This window comes from Equus quagga, chromosome 1 (genome assembly GCF_021613505.1).
Source record: "Equus quagga isolate Etosha38 chromosome 1, UCLA_HA_Equagga_1.0, whole genome shotgun sequence".
NCBI classification, from domain to species: domain Eukaryota; kingdom Metazoa; phylum Chordata; class Mammalia; order Perissodactyla; family Equidae; genus Equus; species Equus quagga.
The window spans coordinates 97,767,812-97,794,585 of record NC_060267.1 but is presented as its reverse complement, the minus strand read 5'-3'; the positions used below and the strand labels follow the sequence as shown (position 1 = coordinate 97,794,585).

Genomic DNA, 26,774 nt, shown 5'->3' with positions numbered 1-26,774 from the left:
AAGGAAGGAGGGAGGGAAGGAAGGAGGAAAGGAAGGGAAGAAGGAAGCATGGACGGAAGGGCAGATGGAAGGAAAGAAAGAAGGAGGGAAAGAAGGGAGGAAGGAAGGAGGAAGGAAGGAAATTTCGTTTTTGGAGATTTTCATTTGAATTTGCATTTGAGTCAAAGTCCTAATTCTGGTTACTGACACTGATCTATAACATGAGATTCTCTGATCAATTCTGTTTCCAAAGATGTAACCTAACTATAAGTATAACGTAAGCCATTCTGCCTCCCCCCGCCCTGTGCCCTGGGGCTCCCTGTGGGACTGGCGCGTCTTTACCTCTGACAGGCAGCCGCTGGAGCTGCCTGGAAAGGAGACACCGGTCAGGGCATGTGAGCCCAGCCCCCAGCCGACAGCTTGCCTGGCAGCCGCGTCCCTCCCCCACAGCCACTGCTCAGTATGGAGTTGTCCTTTCATGCAGCTGCCCCTTTTGGCTTCTGGAGCATGTCTCTCCTTTGCTCTCTCAGACCCAGGGGTGGGCAAGGCTCCCGCTGTTAACTGAGCACCACATCACCCCTCTTTGCTTCCCCGGCCTCTGTCCACAGTCCCTTCCTTATATGTTCCCCAAATTATTCCACTTGTGTGGACCTTCTGTGTCCTGCTGGGATTCTGGTGATGGCCCTTACCCAGCTCCATGGCCCACTTCTGACTGCCATGTCCCCTTCTGCCTCTCATTTGCAGCCACCCCTTGAGAGCTGGCCAAATTCATTGCCTCCACTTGCCTCCCCTCCCTAACCCCGAGGGAGTCTGCCTTCTGCCCCCAGGCCAGCAGGCCACTCCTGCTCTGGCAGAGGTCACTAAGCCCGCTCAGACGCACTCCTTCTCATAGCCCCTTCGTGGGCTCTGGTCTCCCTCTGGCCTGTCCAGCTGCTCTCTCGGCCTCCTTTGTAAGCTCCTCCACCTGTCAGGGGGCTTCAGGCTGTGTCTTGAGCTGTTCTTTGTCTCGCCCACAACCATGGCTTCAGTTTCCATCTATTTGCCAGCGACATACATATCTCTCTATTCTCCTAGACTCCAGGCCTCCATCCACAGCAGCCTTTTTGGGGTTTCCACTTGGCGGTTCCCATAGGCACTTGAACTCAGCACATCCACCTGACATCCCTGTCTTCCTCCTGCTCCCGTAAGACCCACTCCTCCCCTGCTTTGTGCCACCTCAGCAAACAGCACATGACACTCAGGTATTCTTACCTAAGAGAGAGTCACCCCTGAGCCTTCCTCCTCTCCCATGCCCCCATCCAGTCAGGCACCAAGTCCCACGGACTCTCCTGGAAAGCACTCAGTCCATCCACCTCCCTCCCTCCCTCCCTCCCACCACCCTCCTCTAAGCCACCGTGTCTGTCTTCTGTGATTTCCCCTCCATGGACCACTCCCACATCAAATCCTGACCAACCCGCCTCCCCACCCCCTAGCAGCCTGGCAGATTATTTTAAAACACAATTCACAGAACTGATCGTGTGTTTATATCCTCTGTGATGGCCAAAGTCTAAGATGGCCCCCAATGTCCCTGGCCTCCTAGCATTCATGACCTTCTGTAGCCCCCTCCAATTCTGAATCATGGATGGCTTGTGTCACCAACTGTGGAAGTGACACTGTGTGGCTTCTGACGCGAGATCACAGAAGACATTGTGGTCCTGCCTTGCTGTCTCTTGGATCACCTGCTCTGTAGGAAGTCAGCTGCCATATTGGAAGGACACTCAAGTGGCCTACAGAGAGAACTGTGTGGGGAGAAACTGAGTCCTGCAGCCAGCTGCTGTGCGAGTGAGGCTGCGTGGGAGCCAATGCTCCAGCCCGGTCAAGCCTTCAGATGACTGCAGATGAGACACCCTGAGCCAGAATCACCAGGCTAAGCCCCTCATGAACTCCTGACCCACAGAAACTGTGAGCTAATATATGTTTACTGTTGTTTGAAGCAACTAAATTTTGAGGAAATTTGTTACACAGCAAGAGAGGACTGATACACCCTTGAGTGGCACCCTGGGGGTTGTAGGACCAGGACCTAAATAAACGTGACCTGGGAGACCGTGTGTGAGCTCACCCGGCAACCTCTGCAGCTTCTTATCCAGCCACCATCCTCCCTCTCACGGACCCTTGGACAGGCTAAGCCTCTCTCAGACGCAGGCACTGCCACATGCTGTCCCCTTTGCCTCTTCACCCCATGCTAGACCAAGCCCCCATCAGCCAACACCTTCCTGGTCTGTCGTTTTCTCTGGAAGTCCCCCTGACTACCTCGTCCAGACCAGAGGGCCCGCCTCATGCCCCCCAGTGGCAGCCCTCCCCTTCCCAGCATGCATCCCATCTGCCGTTATTTAGACGTCTGCCACTGCTCCCTTTATGAGGCAGGAAACTCCTCGAGGGCAGGGGCACCAACCATGTCCATCACTTTCTGTGTCTGATGCTTTAACATCTGGACCTGGCTGACCTGGAGGGGCTGTGCCCCCATCAGCCAGTCCCTATAGAGAGTAAATGACTCACCCAAGGCCTGCTTTTCAAATGCAAACCAACCAATCCAGAGCCCACACCCCACCTCCTCTTGGACTCTCACCCTTGGGGCCACTACCCCCTGCCCTGATCCCCAGGGCAGGTCCCAGACAGCTCAGGACAGCCCCATGCCCCAGAGCCTGTGAAGTCATCCAGACCAGCCTATCCTGAGCCTGCTCACCCGGCCTCGCTGTTACTTCCTGCAGAAACCACAGTAAAGGCTCCTGCCCACAGTTCCTCACTCCCTCTGCCTCCCGACCACCCTGGTGCTTCCCCACATGGCCCTGCAGTGTGCCTGAAGTCCTGTTTCTAGGGATCTGTAAGTAACCAACTGTCTTCCCAATGGCAGGCATTTCCCGATCTGTTGGCTTCACCATACCTGAATGATAATGAAACTTGCATTTTAAAACAACAGGAACCACACCTGTCTCACCCATCACCTCTCCCCAGCTCCTTATCAGTGATGATACCAAGAAGGCAGCCAGGCCTCTGTGCAGCCACCCTGGGGGCTTCAGAACAGTGCCTGGGCTTGGTGCCAGGGGACTATGGTCCTCTCTGGGATTGTGGGCACGGGGTGTGACCATCATTCACTCAGTATCTGTCTAGCCACTGTTTATTGGCACTTTCTGTGTCAGGTGCTGCTGCACGTGCCGGGATGACTTCTCTGAGTCTACATTCTAGACAGATAACAAACAAACAAAAATATGGTAGAGCATTGGGCCATGATAAGTGTTATATAGAAAAACAAAGCAGGGTAAAGGGCAAGTGAGAGGAGAAATTCCAGCAAATAGGGCAGTCTGGGAGGACCTCACGGCAGAGGCAACATTTCAGCAGAGACCTGAGGGAAGTGACAAGTTGGCATGGGGTCACTGAAGCAAGAGAGAGCAGACAGGGCGGGTGTGATGTCTCTCTCCTGGACAGCGCAGTGTGAGCTTAGGGAGCGTGGGAGGATGAGGCTTGAGAGGTGGCTGGGTCCCCATGGGCCACAGAAGAACCCTGGGTTTCATTGTAAGAGCAATGGGAAGTCACATAAAGGTTTAAGCAGGGGAATGACACGATTCAAGGTGTGATTTTGAGAGCTTGGGGGCTGCTGTAGCTGGGTCTAGGCTGGTTGGCAGCTGGTGGGGTGGTGGACATGCTGGACCTTGGAAGTTGGGGGTGACTCCTCAGTTGTTGGCTTGGGCACCTGGGTGACAGTTTCGCGGTGGGGTGTCTGGTGGGAGCAGGGAGGGATCAGGCTGCTGTAGGGTAGGTTGGGGCTGCTTCGGGCCCTCCTGGGGTGCCGAGCAGGCAGCCAGGTGAGTGTGGAGTTCGAGGGAGGGATCAGGCTGGAGATGGGAGTCGCCACCATTTTCCGATCACTGAGCTCGGGAAGTGTCTAAATTCGTTGTGCATCCAGAGGATGTAGTTGGCTCTCCTGTGCACACACATCAGTGTGCAGAGCGGGCATCCGGGCTGAAAGCCCTGGGATGACAATGCTGCACAGCCCAGGGGGCTCCAGAGCGGAACCTCGCACAGGGTCAGAGTGACTCCAGAGGGTTGAATTAGGCATGCAAAGAGGTTTCAAGAATACACACTTCAACTGAGTAATTTCACTTATTTTTTATGTATGCACATGTGGGATATACACTAGAAACCCACATCTGAATTAGTCTAAAAGGGCTGCTTCAAAATAAATAAAAATTCTAAGGCAGTGTTTAGCCCTTTTTGGCAACATTTTTTACTTTCTTCATGATGTGTAAACTAATGCTGGTCTTAAACTCAATGAAATGCAGGGGCTGCATGAGGTCACTTAGAGTCTGCAGCCCCAGCAAGGGGAGCTGTGGGTCAGGGGTCAGTGAGAGGAATGAGGCCCCGCCTGGTGGCTGAGGAGGAGCAGCCAGAGCGCGCAGGCTGGGCGGGCAGCATGGCTACCTGGAAGACCAGGGGAGGAGGCGCCTTGAATAGGTGGAGGTGGCATGGCTGTCACATCTGTCATTTTGGTCTGTATTTAGATGACTCGCAAACCAATATTGCAGAATTCCTCTAAAGCTCCAACAGGCCACCAGGCCTCTGGCAGGTCCCAAAGGCGCCTCCAGCTCAGGCATAAACGGTGCTGCAAGTTTCCCCCAGACCTGCTCCACCCTGCCCAGCGCCACCTCCTGCTCCCCCAGCCCCTCCCATCCCTCACCAGCCTCCCCTGCACTCTGCTGCCCTGTTCTGGGTGCTCATCTGCTGGCCCTCCTGTGCCCTACCCGCCTCAGGGCGACTCCTGGCTCACAAGCCTTCAGTGACTGCCCACTGCCCACCGAGGCCCAGCCTGGTGTTTAGGGCCTCGTGCTTGTCCTCAGCGTACCTTCCTAGCCGATGGTGTGGCCTCACCCACAGCCTGTCCATCCACTCTGTGCCTCTGCCTGTGCTTCTTCCCAGAGTCCCTCTTGCCCTCTCCGCCTGCCCAAGGCCAGCCACCCTGGCTCCGGAGCACGGCCGCCCTCCTGCAGGACCGCAGGAGCTCACGCGCCGTGTGCCTGGCCCTGGCTCAGCTCCGCCCTGGGACCACCTCATCTAGTCCCCACAAAACACGGGAGATGTGTCCGCATCACCCTTGTTCCTCAGGAGCCGAGGGAACCGAGAGGGAAGAGTTCCGTGACACCAAGGCCCAGCCGCGATCCAGCGCCCTTGTCTGACTCCGACACTGCACAGTGCTACCCTCTGGAAGCCCCGGGCCGGAGGCCGTGAGAGAAAGGTCTGGGTCTGCTCTCCCCAGGGGCTGTGAACCAGGTACGGCCCTCCGTCCTCAGGCCGGGCTCCTCAGGGAGCGGGTCCCAGGCAGGCCCCGGACCCATCCCCATTCTCCCTTGGGCACAGCGAAAGAAGAAGACCTGCCCTCCTGGAGGCCTCCCGCTTGGTGGCCAGGTGACTGCGTTCAAGCCTCAAGGAGAGTTCCTGTGGTCAGCGGAGCAGCCAAGAGGCGACAGTCGCCCTCAGCTCTGCGCAAGCCCTGCTCCAGGTGCTTCTCAGCAGCCAGCCTGGTCCTGAGCCAGGCCCTCTAGACCGAAGCTGTGCAGATAAAGGACGTCCAGGTCCTTTGACCCAGCAACCCCTCTTCTGGTTTATCCCAGAGACTGTGGGGAGGTGCATATCCAGGGGTCTATTCAGTACCCACTGGAAGGGAAGTGGCCCTCTGGAGAGAGGTCTAGTGGAGGCTGGTGTGTCCCAGCATGGACATCTCCGCAGTCTCTAGAAAGCACAGAGCAGGGACTCCAAGGGAGGCGAAGAGCTCCAGCACCGGGGTTAAATGGAGAAGCTTGCCATCGCAGCATAGACGCACTCCCCCAGGGCTCTCTGCCCTCATCCCCTACCCCTCTCCCCCTCCCTCCATCCCTCTGCTCCAGCCGCTCAGTCTCCTGCTTCCTCACTCAGGCCCCAGGACCTCTGCACCGGCAGCTCCTCCGCCTGGAGCGCGCCCCCTCAGGCCCTTTGAACAGCAGGCTGTCTCTCTCAACTGCTCCCACACCAGAGGTATTCCCAGACTCCTGGGCACAGACACCCCACCTCAGTGTGACACTGCTTGACTTGACTGCTCTCTCCTTATCGAAAAAAAGCATCTGGATCACCTGTCGCTCATTTTCTGCAGGGAAGTCGGTCTAGCTTGTGGGGGTTGAAATAATGACCAGCCTCTGTGTGGCCCCTCAGCAATCAACATACAGCCTCAATTTGGGAGGACAAAGTCCTTATTGTGCACCCTGGCACCAGCAAGCCACACCAGGCATGTGGGCCACCCTTCCCACTGCTGCCGAGCTGGAGGCTGAGAATAGAAACTGGCAGCCTTTCCACAAAATGCCAAAATTCACCAAAATTTCCCAGCCTCCTCATAGCCTCCTTTCCTGGAAAGTGCAAGCCTCCACGCTCCCATTTTGGATTCTGATCGTTCCTGCCAGCTCAAATGTTGTTTTGGTGGAGAGACTGATTCCTGGATCTTCCTACTCTGCCACCTCCCATGATGTCACCCCATTCCTCGATGTTTATTTTTTAGACGCCATTGTGAATGGAATTGCTTTCTTTCTTTCTTTTTGAGGAAGATTAGCCCTGAGCTAACTAACATCTGCTGCCAATCCTCCTCTTTTTGCTGAGGAAGACTGGCCCTGAGCTAACATCCGTGCCCATCTTCCTCCACTATATGTGGGATGCCTGCCTCAGCATGGCTTGCCAAGCGGTGCCATGTCCGCAACCGGGATCCGAACCAGCGAACCCTGGGCCACCTAAGTGGAACGTGCGAACTTAACCGCTGCGCCACCGGACCGGCCCCTGGAATTGCTTTCTTAATTTCCATGTTGGACTGTTCATTGCTGGTGTATAGAAACACAACCAACTTTTGAGTGTTGATCTCACGCCCACAACTTTGCTGAATTCATTTATTAGCACTAGCCACTTTCTTATGGATCCTTGGGGATTGTCTCTATATTGGATCACGTCCTCTGTGAATAGTGACAGTTTCACTTCTTCCTTTCCAAATTGGACGCCTTTGCCTTCCTTTCCTCATCTAAGTGCTCCGGCTGGAACTTCCAGTACAATGTTGAAGAGCCGTGGGGAAAGCAGATGCCTTTGTCTTATTTCTGATCTTGGGGGAAAACTTTCAGCCTGACAGAATTTTCTTGAGGGCCTATTATGTGCCAGACTCTGGGGAGACAACAGCACACAAGACAGACAGACACCCCTCCTTTATGGAGCTTACGTTCTACTGGGGAGAGAGTGACAAGCAAGATAAACGAGGAAGGGTGAGGCAGGTGGTGGTGGTGAGTGCCAACCAGAAACACAGCAGGGAAGCGTGAGGAGGAAGGCAGGAAGGGCGGGCTGCTCCGTGACTGAAATGGATGTAGAGGGGAGGCTCGCTGAGAGGGTGACATCGAATGAACCTCTGGAGGAAGTGAGGGAGGGAGCCACAGAGAAATCTAGGGGGAGAGCATTCTGGGCAGAGGGGACGGCGTTACCTAGATGCTGAGGGGACTGTGCCTGTCCTGTCCAAGGAATACAGTGGCCAGAGTGGCAGGAATGGAGCAAGCACAGAGGGGACAGCTGTTTGTTGCATCTCCCCAAACTCTCTGAGAGCGGGCACCACCTCTGCACCGACCTCTGCAACCACAGCCTGGCACAGTGCCTGACACATAGTAGGTGTGGCCTGACATGTGGACGCCCGCTCCTCCCACCTGGCCACCAGCTGGGCTTCAGATGGCCCCATTTGGCAGCTCCCCAGATGAAGTTTGGGTCACTTAAAACCATGTTTCCTAAAATTGCCAAATTAAACTACTGCATCCAGCCTTCGCCCACCCCCCAGTCAGGGATGTCAGGGAAGGCCCAGCCCTCTGTGGGTTTAACAGATCTCTCTGGCTCTCACACCCTCCTCTGACGCTCCCAGTGTGGGGAATGTGGACTTGAGGGGCAGCAGGCGTGCCCTCTGGGGTCTGTGCCTGGTGAGTGAGGCTCCTTCAGCAGGATGGACCTTTCCAGCCTCCTCCTCCCATGCTTGCCTCTTGGAAAATACTTTCAGCCACTCAATGAACACCCCCTCCCCATGAGGCTCAGGCTGGGTTCTTGCCTGGATGTCAGGGCCCCAGAGATGGAGGGACCAGCTGCAGGCCACATCTCCCTGAGCTGGCTCTGCACTGGGGCAGGTGTGCAAGGCATGGGGGCCAGAGCTGGGGGCAGGTCCTGCCATCCTCGCCCCCACCAGCCCTAACTGGGAAGGCTTGGAGTCCACTCTGGGCTTTCCCTGGCTCCTCTGCCTGGCCAAGGTCTTTATCAAGTGTCCTCTGTCCTCTGCACCACGGGTGAGGCCTTGCCCGGGGTCTTGAGGGAGGCCGTGGGCAAAGCAGCCGCTAGTCATAAGTCATACAAACCAGAAACTGGGCAATTTCCTGCTTAAACCCTTCCCATCACCTCAACAAAACCAAATAGTCCTCCCAATGGCCCACAAGGCCCTACCCATGGGGTCCACATTGGCCTTCTGTGTCTTCCTCTAACACTCATTCCCATCTCAGGGCCATTCCTGGGCCTTCCTGCTGCCTAGAATGCTCTTCCCCCACTCTCTCCTTCTTCAGGACCGTTATTGAAGATGGTGCAGTCACCTCCTAGAGGCCCTTCCTGGTCACCCCTCCCATTTAAACTACTCACGCCACCTGCTCAAAGCTTCCAGCGGTTTTCCTTGCCTCCACTCCTTGGCTGTTGTAAATACAGATCGGTTGTTTGTTTGCCAATGCCTGCCTCCCGCACCACAGTGTAAGTCCCATGAGGGGACTCCTCGGTTTCACTCACCCCTGAATCCCCAATACCTAGAATGTGTGCCCGCATACAGCTGGCACTTCATCAGAGTTTGCGAATAAAAAGCAAACCCAGACCTCACTCCTCTGAAGTCAAATTCCAGCTAAGTCTTTGCCCAGACCCCCACCCCCACGCCGTCCTGCACTCTCTCAGCATCTCCCTCTGACTCAGGCTTCACACACTTGGAGAGCAGCTGAGGGCCGGGAGGTGGAGTGGTGGGTGTAAGACGAGTAACAGCGGAGACACCACCAGCAGCAATGTCAATAAGGCTCCCGTGGTAAGGCACTTACGATACAGCAGTTATGGTGTGCCCAGCATCGTGCTGAGCCCTACATCTCACAGGAGCCCCGCGAAGAGGCAGTGCTCCCATTCCGCAGATGAGGCCGCTGAGGCTCACAGAGGTGACACACTCGACTAGGTGTGTCTGCCCTCCGCCCTTTGGCTGGGGCTGGGGTCCAGACGCCCCATCTGCACCCAGCCTAGGCTTGGAGGGCTCAGTCACCCCTGGAGGGCTCAGTCTCCCTGGCCCCCACCTTAGTCCCCAGCTCCTGCAGCGGAACCCAGGACACTGGACTCGCACTACTCCTAGCTTGAGTCTCTAGCTTGATGCACCCCCACCCAGGTTGACTTCACTCACCTGCCTGGCTTGGCGCCCCTGCCCGGCCCGGCCTGGCAATGCCCCAGGACTGTCCACTCGGCCGTGCCTGCTTGGCCCGTTTCCCCCCAAATGCACTCAACCCAGACCAGGTCACTCAGCTCAGAGAGGCCCCCTGTTTGCAAGTTACCTCCAAGGGAGATGATACACCCAATCTTGAAGGTCACAGGGTACCCCCTATCTAGCCCCCTTCCTGGTACCACAGGATGAATCAATATAGTTTACGAATCCTTCGGTTGTTTTGCGACAGCACAATTGTGTTGCATTGTTTTGTGTGTGTTTAGAGTTAATTTATCTGTAAACATTTCAAAGCTATCTGCTTTTTTGGGTAACCCTATTTCAGCCTTTCTTCACTTAGTTTACTCTGGAGCAGAGTGAGCGAGAGCGAGTGAGTGAGTGTGCCAGTGTCACACAGTGGGGACGCCTGCGGGTAGCAGCGCATGCTTTGAAACAAGCTAAAAGCCCATTAACAGTGGCCTGCTTGAACAAGTTGTGATATATCCACGGTCTGGATTACTCTTCTGCTCAGAACTCCAAAAGTACAAGGGAACTCGTGCTGTACCGATAAGGAACAGTCTCCACAAGGCGAGGGTTAATGGAAAAAAGCAAGGCGCCAGTGTGTTGTCATTGTGTGGCCGTGTGTGTGAGAAGATGAGACACTGCATCTATACGTCGTACTTGCTTGTATGTGCACGGAACACACCTGCAGGGATACGAGAGACACTAGTGACGCTGGCCGCCTCCGAGGAGGGGACACTGGGTGTCTGGGGACAGAGTAGGGGTAGGGAGGTCTTTCACAAAGGGGTTTATGAACACATTTTTGAATTTTGAACCTTGGGAAAACTTTACCCATCCAAACACGGATTAAATTAGAAGCTGACACACAGATGACAGTGGATGACACTGCTTATTAGCCCACTTCAGCCCAGGCGGCTCCCAGATGTGCCTCAGCAGCTTTCCTCCCTGCCAGCCAGGGGGAGCACCTGGCAGCCTGTGTGTGGCTCCAGAGGAGGGAGATGTTTCATACACAGGCCTGGGGCCAGCTGGCACCTCCCGTGGGCCGCCCCGTAGCCACAGCTGTAGGAAAGCTGAGAAAGGCCCACCTCCGTTGTGATACCTTCCTTAAGGCCGGTTATGGGGTGAATTGTATCCCCCTCAAAATTAATGTTTTAGAATATTTGAAATCCTAACTCCCAGCACCTCAGAAGGTAACGTTGTTTAAAAATAGGGTCATTGCAGGTGTAACTAAGATGAGGTCATGCTGGAGTAGGGTGGGTACAGTGAAAATTAATAAACTGGAACCTCATTTAAAATGGAGTCAGGAGGCCAGAAGGGGAAGCTCTCATGCACTACAATCCCCAACAGGAAGTAGAAAGACTTCTCTCCCGGCAACAGCTCAGCCAAGGAGACACGGTCACGGCTCGGCCAATGAGTGACGGTCACAGCTTAGCCAATGAGAGACTGCTGCAGCTCGGCCAGTGAAAAGCCACCACACTTGGGACTCCCAGTCTCCTCGATGGCCTCTGTTTACAATAGCCTTCTCAACTTCTTCCCCTCCATGAAAGAGCTTCTCATGCCCTGTTGAAGGGCACTTGCACATGTTTTGCCATGGTGGCAGACCCCAAATTGCAATTCTTTGTTGCTTCTGAAGAAATCCATTTTTGCTGGAGAAATAACTGGCTATCTGTTTAAGGTCAACAGTGCCTAATCCAATATGACTCCTGTCCTTAATACAAAGGGGAAATTTGGAACCAACACACACACACACACAAACACACGCAAAGGCCGTGGGAAGAGGAAGGCAGAGGCGGAGGTGATGCTTCCACAAGCCAAGGAACTTCACAGATTACCAGCAAACCACCAGAAGCCAGGAGAGAGGCTGGCACATATTCTCCCTCACCACTCTCAGAAGGAAGCAGCCCTGCCAAGGACACTCGGATCTTGGACTTCCAGCCCCTAGAACTGTGAGACAATAAATGTCTGTTGCTTAAGCCACCAGTCTGAGGTGGCACTTGGATACAGCAGCCCCAGGAAACCAATACACGGAGTTTCTAGGGAACCTCATGGCCTGATTTAGAATCACCTTAACCCTTGATGAAGACTAGACCTCACTGTGCCAGGCTCCCAAGGCTGTCTTTAACCTCTGAGACAGTGCGCAGCAGCCTGGTACTTACTGTGGTGAGCCGCGCCCTTGGAGACCATAGTAGACAGGATCTTGAACATCTGGCCAGAGGATCAAGGGCAGGGCTTGCTGCAAAACTTGACCTCGGCTAAAGGAGATTCCAACCTGGGGAATGACACAGTGCTTGAGCCAGTCGGTCCTCAGGCTCACAGCCCCTCACCCCTGGGTGGCTGTGAACAGCAGGCATTGACGGAGGGCTCACCATGTGGCCAACACCTGCTGCTCTCCTCCCCCTCCATGCTCTCTCCCCTCCTTGACTTGGTTCCAGCTGCCCTGCCTAACCGGTTACTTCTGCTCCCAGAACACGCCCACCTTGGTCCGCCTCAGGGCCTTTGCTTTGGTTGCCTCTTCAGCCAAAAAATGTCCTCTCCCACCCAGCTGGGGGAGGAAGAATCCTCTCCTTTCAGATCTGAGCTCAAATGTCACCCTTCATAGAAGTCTTCTCTCATCACCCCATCCAAAGTGGGTTTTCTTCCCACCCCCAGATGACCTCACTTTATTTTCTTCTCTGCAATTACCCACTATCTGATTCATCACTTTAAAAAATCAGTTTACGCTTATTTCCCCCTAGAATGTAGGCTCCAGGAGAAAGGGGTCTTTTCTGAGTTGTAGCAGAGGCGCTCTTCAAAGCACCTGGCTCGAAGTGTCCAAAGTCACACAGCCAGGAAGGGCCACAGCTGGGATTCCAGCCCAAGATTCCTTGTCTCCAAAGCTTGCGCCCTTGCAGCCACATTCCTGCTGCAGCGCCCACGGAGAGGAGTCCGGATGCCAGGAAGGCCTAGGTTAGCGGGGCCCCGGAGCCTAAGACGCCGGACGCACCGTCGGGCCACAAAGCAAGGTGCACAGAGGACGGATGGCTAGATGGCTAGGTAGGTGATAAAGCAAGCAAAGAAAGACTAAGCAAGGGCGGGGAGCCTTGCAAAGAGGCTCTGCGAGGACCGCCGAAGAGCCCGCCCGGGGCCCAGCGCGCACCCCCGACCCCGCGCGCCCCCACCCCGGCCCCGCGCACCCACCGGCCGCGCGCCTGGGCTCGCTCGGAAGCTTTCGTGCCGCGGGTCCCAGCTCTGCGCGCCGCGCGGCGCTACGTTTACGTCGCCATGGCAACCCTCCTCCGGGAGACGGGCGGTGACGTCACAAAGGCCGCAGGGCCGGCCGGGGTGGGGCCTGGAAAGGCATTTCCTTTCTCCCTCCTTGGTTGTTCCGCGCCGCTCTTGCTCTTTGTCTCTCGTTCCCTTGTTCATTTACTCGACCTTCACCTCGGGACGCACGTGGTGCAGAAATACACCTGATCCTTTCTGCGGAGTGGACCTCCCTTTCTAGAGGGGTGGTTCGTGAAGTGTGGTCCCCGGGGCCAGCGGCATCAGAAACGCTGGGAACTTGTTAGGAAAGCGAACGTTTGGCCCCACTCCTGAAGCAGAAACTTTGCGTGAGCCGGCACGCTGGGTTGTAAGAAGCCCTCCTGGGGATTCCGATGCCGGCTAAGGCTTGGAACCAGCGCTCCTTAGGGTGCGTGAGGCACCACGGAGACCCAGGGGCACAAGTTGTATCAGGAGAGAGGGCAGGGGGTGAGGGGATAAAGAGCCGGGATCCAGTTTAGATCGCTCAGATTCAGCTGTTGTGGCCACGGGGCGCCAGGGTCTGCCCTCTGCCCCTCCCCCAGCTCGAGACCCCTGTTCCCCCAAAGAAGCCGGAAACCGCTCCTTGAGTGCTGCCAGTGGTCACCAGATGTCCCCGCACGTCCAGGGGAGTTACAGCCTGACAAGGGCTGCTTGGCGCTGGGGGCACGTCAGGGCTCTGCCTTTCTAGGGACGTTTAGGGGTGCGTAGGGGATTCTGCAGCAGTCTGCAGACCAGCAGTGTGGTGCTAGTGCGAACCCCACGAGCTCCTGGCCCTGCCCAGGGCAGGGGCATTGGGTGGGAAGACCAGGTCCACGGAGTGTGGAGGGGCTCCCGGAGACGGAAGGAGCGGGGATCCCTGGGTGGTCCCTGGAGGATGGCGTCCCAGCCGGCAGGAACCACAGTGGGCTTTGTACGGGGGAGAAGGGAAGTTTTCTTGTCTTAAGCCATATGTGTGATTAGTGCCTGTTGGGGGTGGGGCGGTGGGGGGGGGGCGAGTATTTGTTGCAGCAGCTAGCCTTAGATACCCTGAACTGACAAATTGCTCCAGTTTCCTCCCCTTGCATTGTCATTCGAAGTCCTAAGTGATCTGGCAGCCTGCCCTCCTCCCCACTGTCAGGGCAGGAGAGCGAAGAGCTATGCAGCGGGCTGAGGTTTCCGCAGGCCAGACAGGTGCTTTGTTAATTCGTGACTGAGGTAGGGAGGTGAACAGTTCTGAAAGGCTCTCTCTCAAACACCAGGAGTTCTGATGAGACTCTTAGGAATCTAGAAAACAGGCAATCCAGAGAGAGAGAAAAGCTACTGAGTGACAAATAGACATGACAAGCAGTGGGATACATTGGAGTATGTGAAGAAGCCATTTGGTGTAAACCTAATTCGGCCTGACTTTGTTTTTCCAAAGGGCCTGACATGGTCGTTGAGCATGCGTTGTATATCTGCGTAAGCATTTGTCTTTGGGACACAGGAACAAATGGCCTTAAGATAAAGGTGCAACTCCCCCCCACCCGTCCCCCCCACATTGGCATTTCCTTAAGGATAAGCATCTTTCCTTAGGCCAGGAACTGATTGCTGCGCTCACCTGTGACCACCCAGCTCGAGACAACAGAATTGCCTCCTCCCTGCTGTGCCCACGGAGACAAGACAGCAGACCCGCTATCTGCTGTGTCCATCACTTGCTGTGCCAACAGAGCAGTCTTGAGACTATTGTAAAAGGGACATTTCAATCCTATGTGAAACATCCTCTCTGGGGGTATATAATCACTCTGTGCACCCCACTTCTTTGGTGCCCTTTCTTCCTTCGGGAAGGAAGGCCCTGGACCATGGTCCTCACATTTTGGATCAGAATAAACTCACCCAAATTTTCATTTATAGCTTGGTTATGGATTATTTTTGTCGACACTACCACTTCCCTGTTATCAGCAGATCAGTTTATGGACCATAGTGGGTTTTCCGTTAACACTTACAGACTGTTTGCATGTGCCAGGCACTGTCCTCTGGGCTCCACACAAATAGGCCCATTTAACGCAGGCTGCCCTTTGAAGCTGTGAAGTTCACCAGAGGAGACGGGGTCGCCACGGCAATAGGAACGTGCCCAGCAGAGCCAGGGAGCGCCAGAGAGGGGCTGTTCAGGCCACGGAGAGCCAGCCTTGCTCTTAGCCAGACACATTGCCTCTCACAGGAATTGTTTTATAATTTTATGCAATTATCCAAAGCAGTGATGCATACACTTGGCAAAAAGCCCAAGAAGGCCAAGGGTGCAACTTCACAGTGAAGGAAGTTCTCAGGTCAACTTGTGTGTTCTTGTCTCTGCTTTGGCTGTCAGTTATTTAGACGGTTAGAAAGAAAATCATCCAGAAAATGTGGCCTGCTTTGGAACTTTTAAACTTGGCCCAGCAAATCTAACTGGAAACTCAATTTTCAGATTAAAAGCTAGTTTTAAAAATAAGATGGATGGAGGGATGGACAGTTGGATAGTGAGGTGATCAAAGGCCGGTATAGTAACGTGTAACTTGTAGAACCCCCGTGGTGGCTGCCTAGGTGTTCACTACAAAATTCTTTCCATATTTCTGTCTATTTGAAGTCTGAAAATTTTCATAACAAAATGTTTTTGGGGGAAAAGCTGAGGATCTTCTTAGAGGGGAAAATTGTACTTCTGATTTTGTATTTTCCTCCTCAAAGAAGGTGGATCAGGGTTCTTGGGGAGAGACAGCAGAGATCAACTCTAGCCATTTGAGGGAAAGGATGTGGGGCTCTCCGAATCTGCAGGGCTGCCAGGAGCCAGGCTGGGGATGGGGGCAGGGGCAGAGCCCAGAGCCGCCAGCAGGAAAGCAGCTCCAGGGTGAGGCGGCCACCAGCCAGGCAGGGCCTCAGAGGCACCGTACTCTGCCGGGAGGACAGGTGGCAGGAGGGAGCGGCTGGACCTGTCCTCCAGGGCACCGGGGCTCAGCTGTCTTGCAACACCGACTCTGTGCCCTTGTTTCTCTCGTTCCCTGTTTTTGGAATGACCTTTATTCTGCCGACAAATTCCTACTCTTCTCTCAAGATTCATTTCAAGGGTCACCTCCCTGTGTAGGGTCCCTCTAACAGACCGGTGTGTGCTCTGTGGTCACAGCCTGCCTCCTCCAAATCCATCCCCTGGCATTTCCCAGGGTCCCTGCCACCAGCTGGGGAGGCCCCTGGGTGGGAGATTGAGGGCGGGTCCCGGGGGCCAGGGCACCCATCCTCGTCCTCTGCTCCTGGCTTCTCCGCTGGGGCTGCCTTGCCGGCAGGCCTACTGTGGTTCTGCCCGTCAGGAGCCCTGGCTCCTGGGTCCTGGAAGACCGCCTCCGCCTTCAGTCTGCAGCCGCTCGGATTGCCTCGCAGTTCCTATTTCGGCGTCTAGATCTTCAGAGCCTGTGTAACCCATTCCCTGTGTTGAGTTCCCTCTCTTTTAAACTCCTCAAGGGCTGGTGTTTTCCGGACTGAAAACTGACTGTCACACTTTGGAGAGGTAGGACAGTATGGTGGCCAAGAGAATGGGCTGTGGCATCAGCCGGGCTGGGTCCAAATCCCAGGGAGGTCCCTCACTGGCTATGTGACTTTGGACAACTTACTGAAGCGCTCTGGGCCTCAGTTTCCTCATCTAAAAAGTGGGAATAATAATAATGTCTGGGAGGTATGTTGTGTGGTTAGCACAGAGCCTGGCACCTAGCTGGGCCTCAAATAGTGCTTGTCTGCCAGTATTAGAGTGCCGTCTGAGGGGCCTGCCAACCAAGGGAGGGCCATCTGCAGGCCTTGTCCCGTGCAGACACGCCCAGCCAGCTGCAGCGGGCTGTGTGAGGATGCTGAGGCTCGGAGACAGGAAGCCGTTTGCCCAAGGCCAGAGAACTCATAGGCGGCAGAACTGGGATTCAAACTGCGGCAGTCTGACTCCACAGCCCTGGCTATTAACCACCACTGATGTCTCATCCCACTGGCCTGGGGCGAGCAGGGCTCAGCAGGCTGGGGCGGGCCAGGCTGTGGGGCCTGGGGCTGGGGAGGGAGTCTCTTGACTGCTTGGCCAGGCATTGTCCCTCCCCAGCCCCACCAGTGCGTGTGGGCCTTGGGTGGCCTGACATCTGGGCCAAGTACCTCAGCTGACTTTGGAACCTCTCTCCTAGGTGTGGCGCGGCTTATCTCGGTCAACAGCCTGGACAATGCGCAGCGCAGCCACTGGTGCTCTTGGATGTCTGCAGCTCCCTATGGAAGCAGAAACGCTGCAGGATGCCCGGCGGCCTCCCATTCGGGTCTGGGCGGCGCTGTGATGTGGGATGCTGCACTGCCCAGGCCTCGTGCATCTGGATTTCCTTCTGTCTTCCTTCAGCCTTAGAGGCAGCAGGATATGGAGAGTGACTAAACCATGTCCACTCCACTTTTCAGTGACTCAGGCTTTTTTTTTAATTGAGGTATAATTAACATATAACATATTAGTTTCATATGTGCAACATAATCTTTCGATATTTGTCTATATTGCAAAATGATGAGCACAGGAAGTCTAGTTACATCCATCACCACACATGGTTACAAATTTTTTTCTCTTGTGATGAGAACTTTTAAGATCTACTCTCTTAGCAACTTTCAAATATACAATACAGTATTGTTAACTATAGTCACCTTGCTGTGCATTAAATCCCCAGGACTTATACATTTTACGAGTGGAAGTTTGTGCTTTTTGACCGCTTTCGCTCATTTCATCCACCTCCACCCGCTCTAGCAACCACCGATCTGTTCTCTGTATCTGTGAGCTCTTTTCCTTTTTTTCAGATTCCACATGTAAGTGAGATCATATATACACACACACGTATATACATACCATATTCTCTTTATCCATTCATCCATCACTGGACACTTAGGTTGTTTCTGTGTCTTGGCTGTTGTGAACAGTGCTAAAGTGAACATGGGGGTGCAGACATCTTTTTGAATTAGTGTTTTTGTTTCCTTTAGACAAATACCAGAAGTGGAATTGCTAGATCATATGGTGGTTCTATTTTTAATTTTTTAAACAAACCTCCATACAGTTTTCCACAGTAGCTGTGCCAGTTTACGTTCCCCTCAACAGGGCACGAGGATTCCCTTTTCTCCACAGCCTCGCCAGCACTTGCTAGTCCTGTCTGTCGGTAGGAGCCACGCTGATGGCACGCGGGGAGATCTCCCTGTGGTTTGAAGTCAGGGCTCTTCACGAGCTGTGTCTGCCATGTGCACTGCTTCATTTTACCCACTCCACATGGCTGTGGCCCCGTTCAAGCTGCGCTCGGCAGTACCTCTGCCTGCCATGTGTCAGGGGAAGCTGCCAGGTCCTGGAAGTGTGTCTGAAGCACCATCCCCCCTCCCTCTCAGGCCCCTGGACTCAGTGCCCTCACCTCACTTGTGGTGCTCTGGCCTGGCATACTTTTTATATCTTGGTCAGCAGACTGCTTTCCTGCCAGCTCAGATGGACAGATAATTTGATGGGCATCTGGGGAGAAAACAGGGGTGACCTTTGGCACATGTATTAGACTACAGTACAAGAGAAACAGTGTTAAGTGGGATAATAAGGAAAGTTTGAGAGCCCAGAGTCAGATTCAGTCGGCCTGAATCATCAAGGAGGGCATCCTGGGGGTGGCGTCATCTGCACGGGGTTGAAGGATGCATAGGAGTTAAATAGGCAGTTAGGGCCATGAGTAAGGGCCTTGAAGGAGCAGGGAAGAGTGTGCACCTGAGTTCAGGGAGCACGAGTCGCCCTGGGAGGCTGGGGCAGAGGGTGTGTGCTGGTGAAGGTGGGGGTGGTGGGAGGAAGGCATGGCGGGTGCCTGCCAGGCCACAGAGGGCTGGAGTGCTGTTCCAAGGCCATGAGGGGTCTTTCATTACTCCCCTTGGAGCACAAAGGAGGCGAAGCCACCATGGGATTTACTACTTACTTCCATCTTATCTTCGTGGAGAGGATAGAGTGGAGGAGGCAAGCCCAGAGGCAGGCTGGATGTTAGGAAGCCATTCCCAAGGAAGACACAATGTTGCTGCAGATGAAGGTGGAAGCTGTTAGGGTGGAGAGAGGCTGACACAAACTTCATTTGGGAGACAGGGCAGACAGACTGGCTGTAGGGGGGTCCTGAGTGCCCCGCTGAGCTGGGAAGTGGGCGGGGAGTGTGCTCAGGTCTCCTTTCCAGAGAGAAGCTGCTAGGAGGAGTTCAGCTGGCTGGCAGGCTCCAGCTATTGCACATTCAGGCAGGAGCGCAGCTTCACACCGAGGCCATGCTTTTCCCAGCCAGTCCCAGCCCCTGCCCAAGCACAGCCTGGCCACTCCGGCTCACACGGGACTCCCCCATTGAGCAAGCTTGGCACCAGCGCTTCCTGTCGGCCTGGGCAGGACATCCTCAGTGCTGCCGCTGGGGCTCTGCCCACCTGTCTCCCTTCGGTGCCTCTCTCCCTTCACAGACCTGCAGGGGCCTGAGTCTCTCCACCTCCTCCTGGCCCCATGCGCTTCCTCCAAACAGGCGTTTCTCCCAATACCTCTCTTGTATGTCTGTTTCTGTCTTGGCATCTGCGCTGACGTGGAGAGTGAGGGTGGGGAAAAAGAAGGAGGAGAGTTGTACGCGGGCTGCATGTGAGGTGCCTGCAGGACATCCCGGAACAGCTGTGAAGACCCAGGGAGGGGGTGGGTGGAGGTGGTGGGTGAGGTCCCTGCTGGAGTGTCTGGGGTGAGAAGAGAGGACAGCCCATGGGAAGAGGAGTCGCAGAGCAGAAACAGAAGGAGGGACAAAGAGGTGGGAAGAAAAGCAGGCAAGTGTGTTTGTTAGAAAGTCAAAGGAACAGACAATTTAAAGAAGAACGTGGGTGCCAGGACAATTCAAGGGGGAAATAATGGTCTTCTCAACCAACAGTACGGGAGCAGTTGGAGGCCCACGTGTGAAGGAACGACGTGGGCTCCGCCTCGTGGCTTTCGAGACAGTTAACTCAAAATGAGTCACGGTCCTCAATACGAGAGCCAAAACTCTGAGAAGAAAACACAGGAGTAAGTCTTGTGACGGTGAGTTAGATGATGGTTTCTTAGCCCTGACATCAAAAGCACAGGTGACAAAAGAAAAAACAGATAGATTAGGCTTCATCAAAGGTGAAAACTTTCGTGCTATAAATGGTACCATTAGGAAAGTGAGAAGAATGAGAGAGAATTTTTGCCGAGTGCATATCTGATAAGCGACTCGTATCTAGAATATATAATGACCTCCCACAACTCATTAGTAAAAAGGCAAGTAATCCAGTTGTTTGGCAAAGGATCTTAATAGACAGTGCTTCAAAGAAGATCTACAAATGGCCGATAAGCACCTGAAAGGATGCTCAGCATCACTAGTCATTAGGGAAATGCAAATCAAAGCCACAGGGAGATAGCACTTCACACCCACGAGGATGGCTAGAATCAAAAAGACAGGTAATAACAAGTGCTGGGAGGATGCGGAGAAACTGGAAGCCTGCTAATGGGGACACGAAGTGGTGTAGCCACTCTGGAAAACAGTATGGCAGTTCCTCAGAAAGTTAAAAGTTACCACACAACCCAGCAATTCTACTCCAAAGCATATATCCAAGAAAAATGAAAATCCACCCATGCAAAAACTCATAAATGAATATTCATAGCAGCATTCTTCATACTAGCCAAGAGTTGGAAACAACCCGAATTTCCATCAAGTGGTGAATGGATAAACAAAACATGGGTACTCATGCAATGGAATATTATTTAGCAATAAAAGGAAAGGAAGTACTGATTAGTACTACAACATGGATGCACCGTGGAAACTTTGTGCTAAGGAAAGAAACCAGTCACAAAAGACGGCAGGCTGTTAGATTTCATCTGCAATGTCCAGAACAGGCAGGTCCGAAGAGGCAGAAAGGAGGTTCGCATTTGCCAGGGGCTGGGGTTGCGGTGGTGTTTGGGAAAACTGGCAGTGACAGCTAATGATTTGTAGATTTTTCTTTTGGGTGATGAAAATTTCTAACATTAGGTTATGGTGATGGTTGTACAACTCTGTGACTATATTCAATACACTTTGAATGGGTGATTTTTTGGCATATATGAATTATATCTCAATAAATATGTTAAGAAGAAGAAGAAATGCTTTCAAGTGGCTAAGAGATTGAAAAGTGCTCACTGGATCTGCTAACTGGACCACTGGTGGTCGGGAGAGAGAAGTCTGAGAAAGTCCTGGCCGGGGACGGGGCGGGGGGGCAGGTGTATGAGTGGGTCATGGTCATGGCCCTGTCTTGCTCCCTTGAGGGTGTGGCTGGCGCCGACCCACAGTGGACTGGGAGATATGACCTGGTTCTTCCCTGCAGCTCTGGTGGAGACTAGGCCGCCAATGCCGGACCCAGTGCCGCAGCTCAGGAGTCAGACCGCCAAGGCTCGGGGGACACTGCGCACTGGGTGGGAAATTTGCATTGACTTTGTTCTGGATCACGGGTGGGCTCTAGTGCCTTGTCTCCACAGGCTTGGGGTGGGGTGGGTTGGGGTGGGGGTTCCAGGAGGTTAAAGGGACTGTGGTCAGCCAGGAGGAGGGGCTGAGTCTAGACCAGGCTTGAGGGAATAGAGGAAATGAAAGAGACAGATAGAAAGAGAGAGAGAGAGAGAGGAGGAACAGGGCAAGATAGATGGACTGTGGTGCTGAGGAGGCTGGGGATGAGGTCCAGATATGGGGAGGAAAGACACTCCTTCCATTGTGCCAGGAGACATGAGGCAGCAGGGTGTCACTTCCTGCATTGTGCCCCACAGGAGGGTGTCATTTAGTTTCAGGAACCCAGGTAAGGAAGTTCTCAATAATAGTTTCTGACATTATTTAGGTTGCATTTGCTGTAAGAAACAGAAAACTCCACCATTAAGAAATGACTTAAGGGGCCGGCCCAATGGCGCAGCAGTTAAGTGAGCATGTTCTGCTTCAGTGGCCCAGGGTTCGCCAGTTTGGATCCTGGGTGAGGACATGGCACCGCTTGGCATGCCATGCTGTGGTAGGCATCCCACATATACAGTAGAGGAAGATAGGCACGGATGTTAGCTCAGGGCCAGTCTTCCTCAGCAAAAAGAGGAGGATTGCCAGCAGATGTTAGCTCAGGGCTAATCTTCCTCAAAAAAAAAAAAAAAAAGGGAAATGACTTAAATGATAAGGAAATAGAATCCCCATAATGAGAAGCCCCTCAGAACACTTCTTGTCGTGTCTCCTTAGCCAAAAATATTTTTCACGCATGGAGAATGGGAACTCTGGGAGACCTCAGCTGTGGGGCATATGGCTCTGAGGATGAGGGCAGGTGCCTGCATACTGTCAGTTGTGTTAACAAGGAAATGGGGAGATTTGAATGGACAATGGCTGAGTGCCCAATAGCATCTGCTGTACCCATAGCTCCCCGCTTCACGATATCCCCACCCTGGGCAGGGGTTGTGCATCTTGCTCACTGTCACCCCAGCATCTAGTGCTGCGGCACACAGCGCAGGCTGTCCCTGGAGATACCCATGCTCCCACGTACGCAGAGATATCATCCCTGTGAGGGGGGGTCATGGGTTGTTATTTTTTCCCTGTTGATTTCTCTACACTTTTTACAATGGAGTTGGAGCAATGTATTATTTCCGTAATAAACAAAGTAGTTAAAAAGTAGGAGAAACTCCTCTGGGGCACAGAGGTCAAGCCGTCAGCGGGGCTGACGGGGCCTTGAGGGTCTGGCCGCTCTCCCCATGGCTCCCTCACACCCCCTGCTCTGAGCCCTCTATCGGGGCACTGGCCTCTGGCACCCCCTCTGCAAGGCTCTTTCCCACCCACTCTTACAGCTCAGCTTGCAGCTGTCGGCTCAGCCCGGCTGTCCCTGGTCCCTGAGTCTGGGCTGACGTGTCCTCAAAGTGCCCCATGAGCACTATGGCCATTTCACAAGGGCTTCTGGGCGTATGGGGGGTGTCTCCTCTGCAGTCCTGTAGGGCCCATGAGTTCAGCAACTGTGCCTTACACAGGATCGAGCTTGCAGGTGTCCCATAAATATTTTGTCAAATGAGTCAATGGATAGTGGATGGCGAATGAATAGTGAAAGGATAGACAAATATTTACCTGAAAGGATGAAAATTCCTGTGGAGGGATGAGAGGATGGGTGGAGAGAAAGTGTATGTATGGCTGAGTTGTATACAGGTGGGTGGGTGGGCGTATATGGATGGGCGAGCGATGGGTGGGTGGGTGGATGAATGGATGGATGGAACGGACAGGTGGATGCACGGGTGGGTGCATGGATGATCTAGGTAGAGGATGCATGTATGGTGGGTATTTTATAGGGGTGGCCAGTGTATAAGATGGGTGAAAGGGGGAGATGGGTGGGTGCGCGCTGTATGAATCCACCACGGGGTGGCGCCCTGCACCAGCTTGAGTCCCGGCTCCTGGTGAATGCCCTTCTGCCTGAAGGAAATTTAAAAAGGGAACGTTTTGTCCCAGGCAGCGGTGAAAGGTTCCCAGCGACGCAGGCTTGTAAACAAGTTGGAAAGACGCTGCGCAGCGAGCTTGCGGCCAGTCTGGCCATTCCCAGCTCGCAGGCTCAGGGTGGACACACTGAGCGTGGGGACAGGAGTCCTGAGCGGCCACAGACCCGCACGCAGCCACCCCTCCCCGGCCACAGCATCCCGACTCCTTGGATTCCTGCAGAAAGCCACGGAAGCTGCTGGGGACGGGGTGTCTCAGAGCCTTTGCCCAGAGACAAGCACTCTCACATTTTAACCAGCCTGATTTTAATCCTAACTGGGAAATCTACATCCTAACTCAGACTGCAGCCCAGCCCAGCCCAGCCCAGCCCATCCTTGGCTCCATCAGAATCCTAGTCTTTTCAGAATCCTGATTCACGCTCACATTTTGAACCCCATCCTCCCCAAACACTTTACCCCAACTCTGCTGGGCCTTCTAGTGCACACGGCATTCCTAACTCCAAACTCCCATCTTCTGCCTCTAATCAGAGCACTCCTTAAACCAACAGCAGTCAAGCCTCACCCTACTCCAACTTGAACCAACTCAACTCAACTGTGGATTCATAGAAGCTTCAAAACACTGTGTGAAAAAATAGACAAGAAATGCACGAATACGTTGTGGGTGTAAAAAATCCCAGTGATACAAATAAAAGTGGTTACACTTGGACCATCCGCTTTACCAGCTTCCGGTCTCTCCAGACTCTGGGGTGCAGCCGGGCATGCATCCTCTCGGGAAGGGGATCGTGCTGCCCCATACTTCCCTGTGACTTGCATTTTAGACAGCTCTGTGTCCTGGAGCTTTTCCCAGGCAGCCTGTGGGGAGCTGGGGACTCCTTCACACTGTGGCAGGGATGCCCGCTCTCTGTCTCCCTCCACCGGGTGTGGCCCATCAGAGCTGAGGGGCTGCCGAGCTCCCTGCTGTGTCCTGACGCTGAGGGTGCCGTGCGCGTGTTGGATGCCGATCCCCAGAGATTCCTGCCTTGACACTCCAGACTCCCCTTCTGTTATGAACAAGGGCCGTCCTTGTACATGCATGTGTAAGGAGTGGGTGGACTCACTTCAAATTTGGATCAATGCTGCAGATTGTGCTTCCCGTTTGTTTTCTGTACCTATTTTACTCCTACCAATGGTGTAGGAACGAGCCAGCTTCTTCAACGTTCACCAACCCTGGGTATTAGCAGTCTTTCTCTTTTTTGTCAATTTGATGGGCAGAAAAATCCCAAATATCATTTTAGTTCACATTTCTCAGGGACCTGATTGCAGCTCCCTAACAACTATTTATTAGTTATTTATTCAACAAACATTTATTTAAGCCATATAATAAAAATCAGCCCTTCTGTGCCCCATGCCTCTCTCCCCTCTTCTCATACTCTTTTGGTCGTTTCTTCTGGTGTATTTCTCCATTATTTTAAGTAATAGGTTTGAACTTTGATTTCTTCATTCATCAGCTTTAGGCAGTTAATCACTTGAGTCTGTTTCGGGAGGTGAAATTCAGCTCTCCTGTGCAACCCGGGGGGCCTCGACTGCCCTATACAGTTGACTCGGGGCTTGGGAATCAATCCTTACTTTGCCTTATTGTGACGACAGGAGTGTTTTGCCCTTCTAAGACTTCCTTGTACAATTTTTTTCTGTTCTTCCTGAAGTTAAACGCTTATTTTCTACCTTCTTAGTTTTTCCACTTTTAAAATTATGAAACATATAAATCATACAGAAGACTTTATAAGAATATTTGTACAGTTCAAAGAGTAATAATTGAAGAAAAAACACCCAGGTTGAGAACCACTCTTTTGCCCATTCCTTAGACACCCCTGGGTGTCCCGTGCTGACTTTCACATCTCCGGCTTCTCTAGGCTTGTCATCCACATATGAATTTCTAGACAGCAGCTTGTCTATCTTGCCTGGTGGTGAACCTTGTAGAAGTGGAAGCGTTTGCTCTTTTTCTTCGGGCCACCTCTTTGCTCAGAGCGGGAGCGTCATGCGCGGGCACCCTTCCTCGTGCTGCGCAGTAGCGTCTCGCGGTATGAGCGCGGCACAATTCATTGATCTAGTTTCCTGCTGATGGCATTTGGGTTTTGGGCCTACTTTTTTTCTTTTACAAACAATGCTTTTAAAACCAATTTTGTTCATGTCTCCTGATGCACAGGTACAAGAATTTTCCTGGAGAGACACTTGTGAATGGAATTGTGGGGTCAGAAGACGTGCATTTGTTCTGTTAAACGGGGTGATACCACCTGTTTTCCAAAGTGTGTACCAATTTACGCCCCGCCAGCAGAGCTGTAAGCCTCTGATCTACTTCCTTGCGAGCACCCTGTGTTGTTCCCGGCCTCACAGGAGAGTCCTCTTTCACCCTGTGGTTTGGTTTGCGTGTCCTTGTGGATGAGTGAGGTGGGACATCTTTTCTTTCCACGCGCCTGTTGGCTCTCATCTTCCCTCTTTGGTGAAGTGTCTCTTGAAGTCCTTTGCTGATTCTCCTGAGGGGTCATTTGTCTTCTCCCTGTAAATTTGTGGGAGTTCTTTATGGACTGTGTGTACGTGTGTCCTGTACTCTATGTACCTTACGTACTCTTCCTTTGTCAGACGGATATGTGATGGATAGCTTCGTTTTCCAAAAACTTTACAGATGCGCCTTCCACATTTTGGTCTTTAAGCCACCTGGAAATCACTTGTGTGTATAGCGTGAGGCGGGAATTCAGTTTCACTTTCCCTCCATTTGGCTAACCAGTGGGTGCAGCACCCATCATTAAAGGGTCTGTCCTTTGCCCTCTGGGCTGCTCTGTCACGTGTCACTATAGTGAGTATGCATCTGTATGCAGGCCTGCGCCCACTGCGGCCTGGAGAGGCCAGGACCAGAGGAGAGGTAGAGATGTGTGTCGTGACAGGGTGACGGGGAGGAACGGGGGAGGGGAGGGGAGGCGGAACAAGGCGCCGACACAGAGGGAGGTCAGAGAGGCCTTGGACAGAGCGCTTGTTTAAGGAGAAGACTGCAGGCCGAGAGCAGGCTGGCCTGGCACCTCCAGGGAGGCCGTGGCTGACCCCGTGCTGTCACGGAGGTGTGCACCAAGGTGTCGCTCAGCTTTTGCTCTGTAATTGGCCACCCCAAAATGTAGTGCTTAAGACCATACCCTTTGGTTTTGTTCGTGATTCTGACCAGCAATTTGGGCTGTGCTCTGCCGAGCGGTTCTCCACCGGGCGTGGCTGGACCAAGGTGCATTTCTGAGGTCGGCTGGCAGGTGGGTGGAGCTGGGGGCCTCGGAGGGCCTGGAGCGGAGGCTTCTTCTCTGCTCCCTGGTGGGCTAGCCTTGGCCTGGCCTGTGGCAGCTGGACGGGGTCTGAGTGGAAGCTGCAGGCCTGGTGATGAGGCCCAGGCTTGAAGCAGCACAACATGCCTACTGCCACTTTCTGTGGACCAAGGTGAGTCACAGGCCAGCCCAGACTCAAGGGACCACTTGGCCACCACATCTGGACAGCAGGACCTGCAGGGAGGATGGCCATGTTCCATCTGCCATGGCCAGTGGGCTGGAGCTGAGAGCCAGGAGGGGC

At 53.6% G+C, this 26,774-nt stretch overlaps 1 protein-coding gene across 3 annotated transcripts in view; it reads right to left on the bottom strand.

The window, feature by feature from the left end:
• The window catches only part of CFAP100 (cilia and flagella associated protein 100), a 70,961-nt gene extending 58,147 nt beyond the window's left edge, over positions 1-12,814 (bottom strand). For 2 of the 3 annotated variants that reach the window (XM_046680958.1, XM_046680977.1), the window contains exons 1-2: positions 12,668-12,814; positions 11,647-11,759 (exon numbers count right to left, since the gene is read on the bottom strand). In XM_046680958.1, the coding sequence (XP_046536914.1) occupies positions 11,647-11,695 (49 nt within the window). In that variant the 5' untranslated portion in view covers positions 11,696-11,759; positions 12,668-12,814. Of the gene's footprint in view, positions 1-11,646; positions 11,760-12,287; positions 12,520-12,667 lie in introns of all 3 variants that reach the window. The other variant, XM_046680966.1, reaches the window with a different exon arrangement.
• Positions 12,815-26,774: the final 13,960 nt, after the last annotated feature.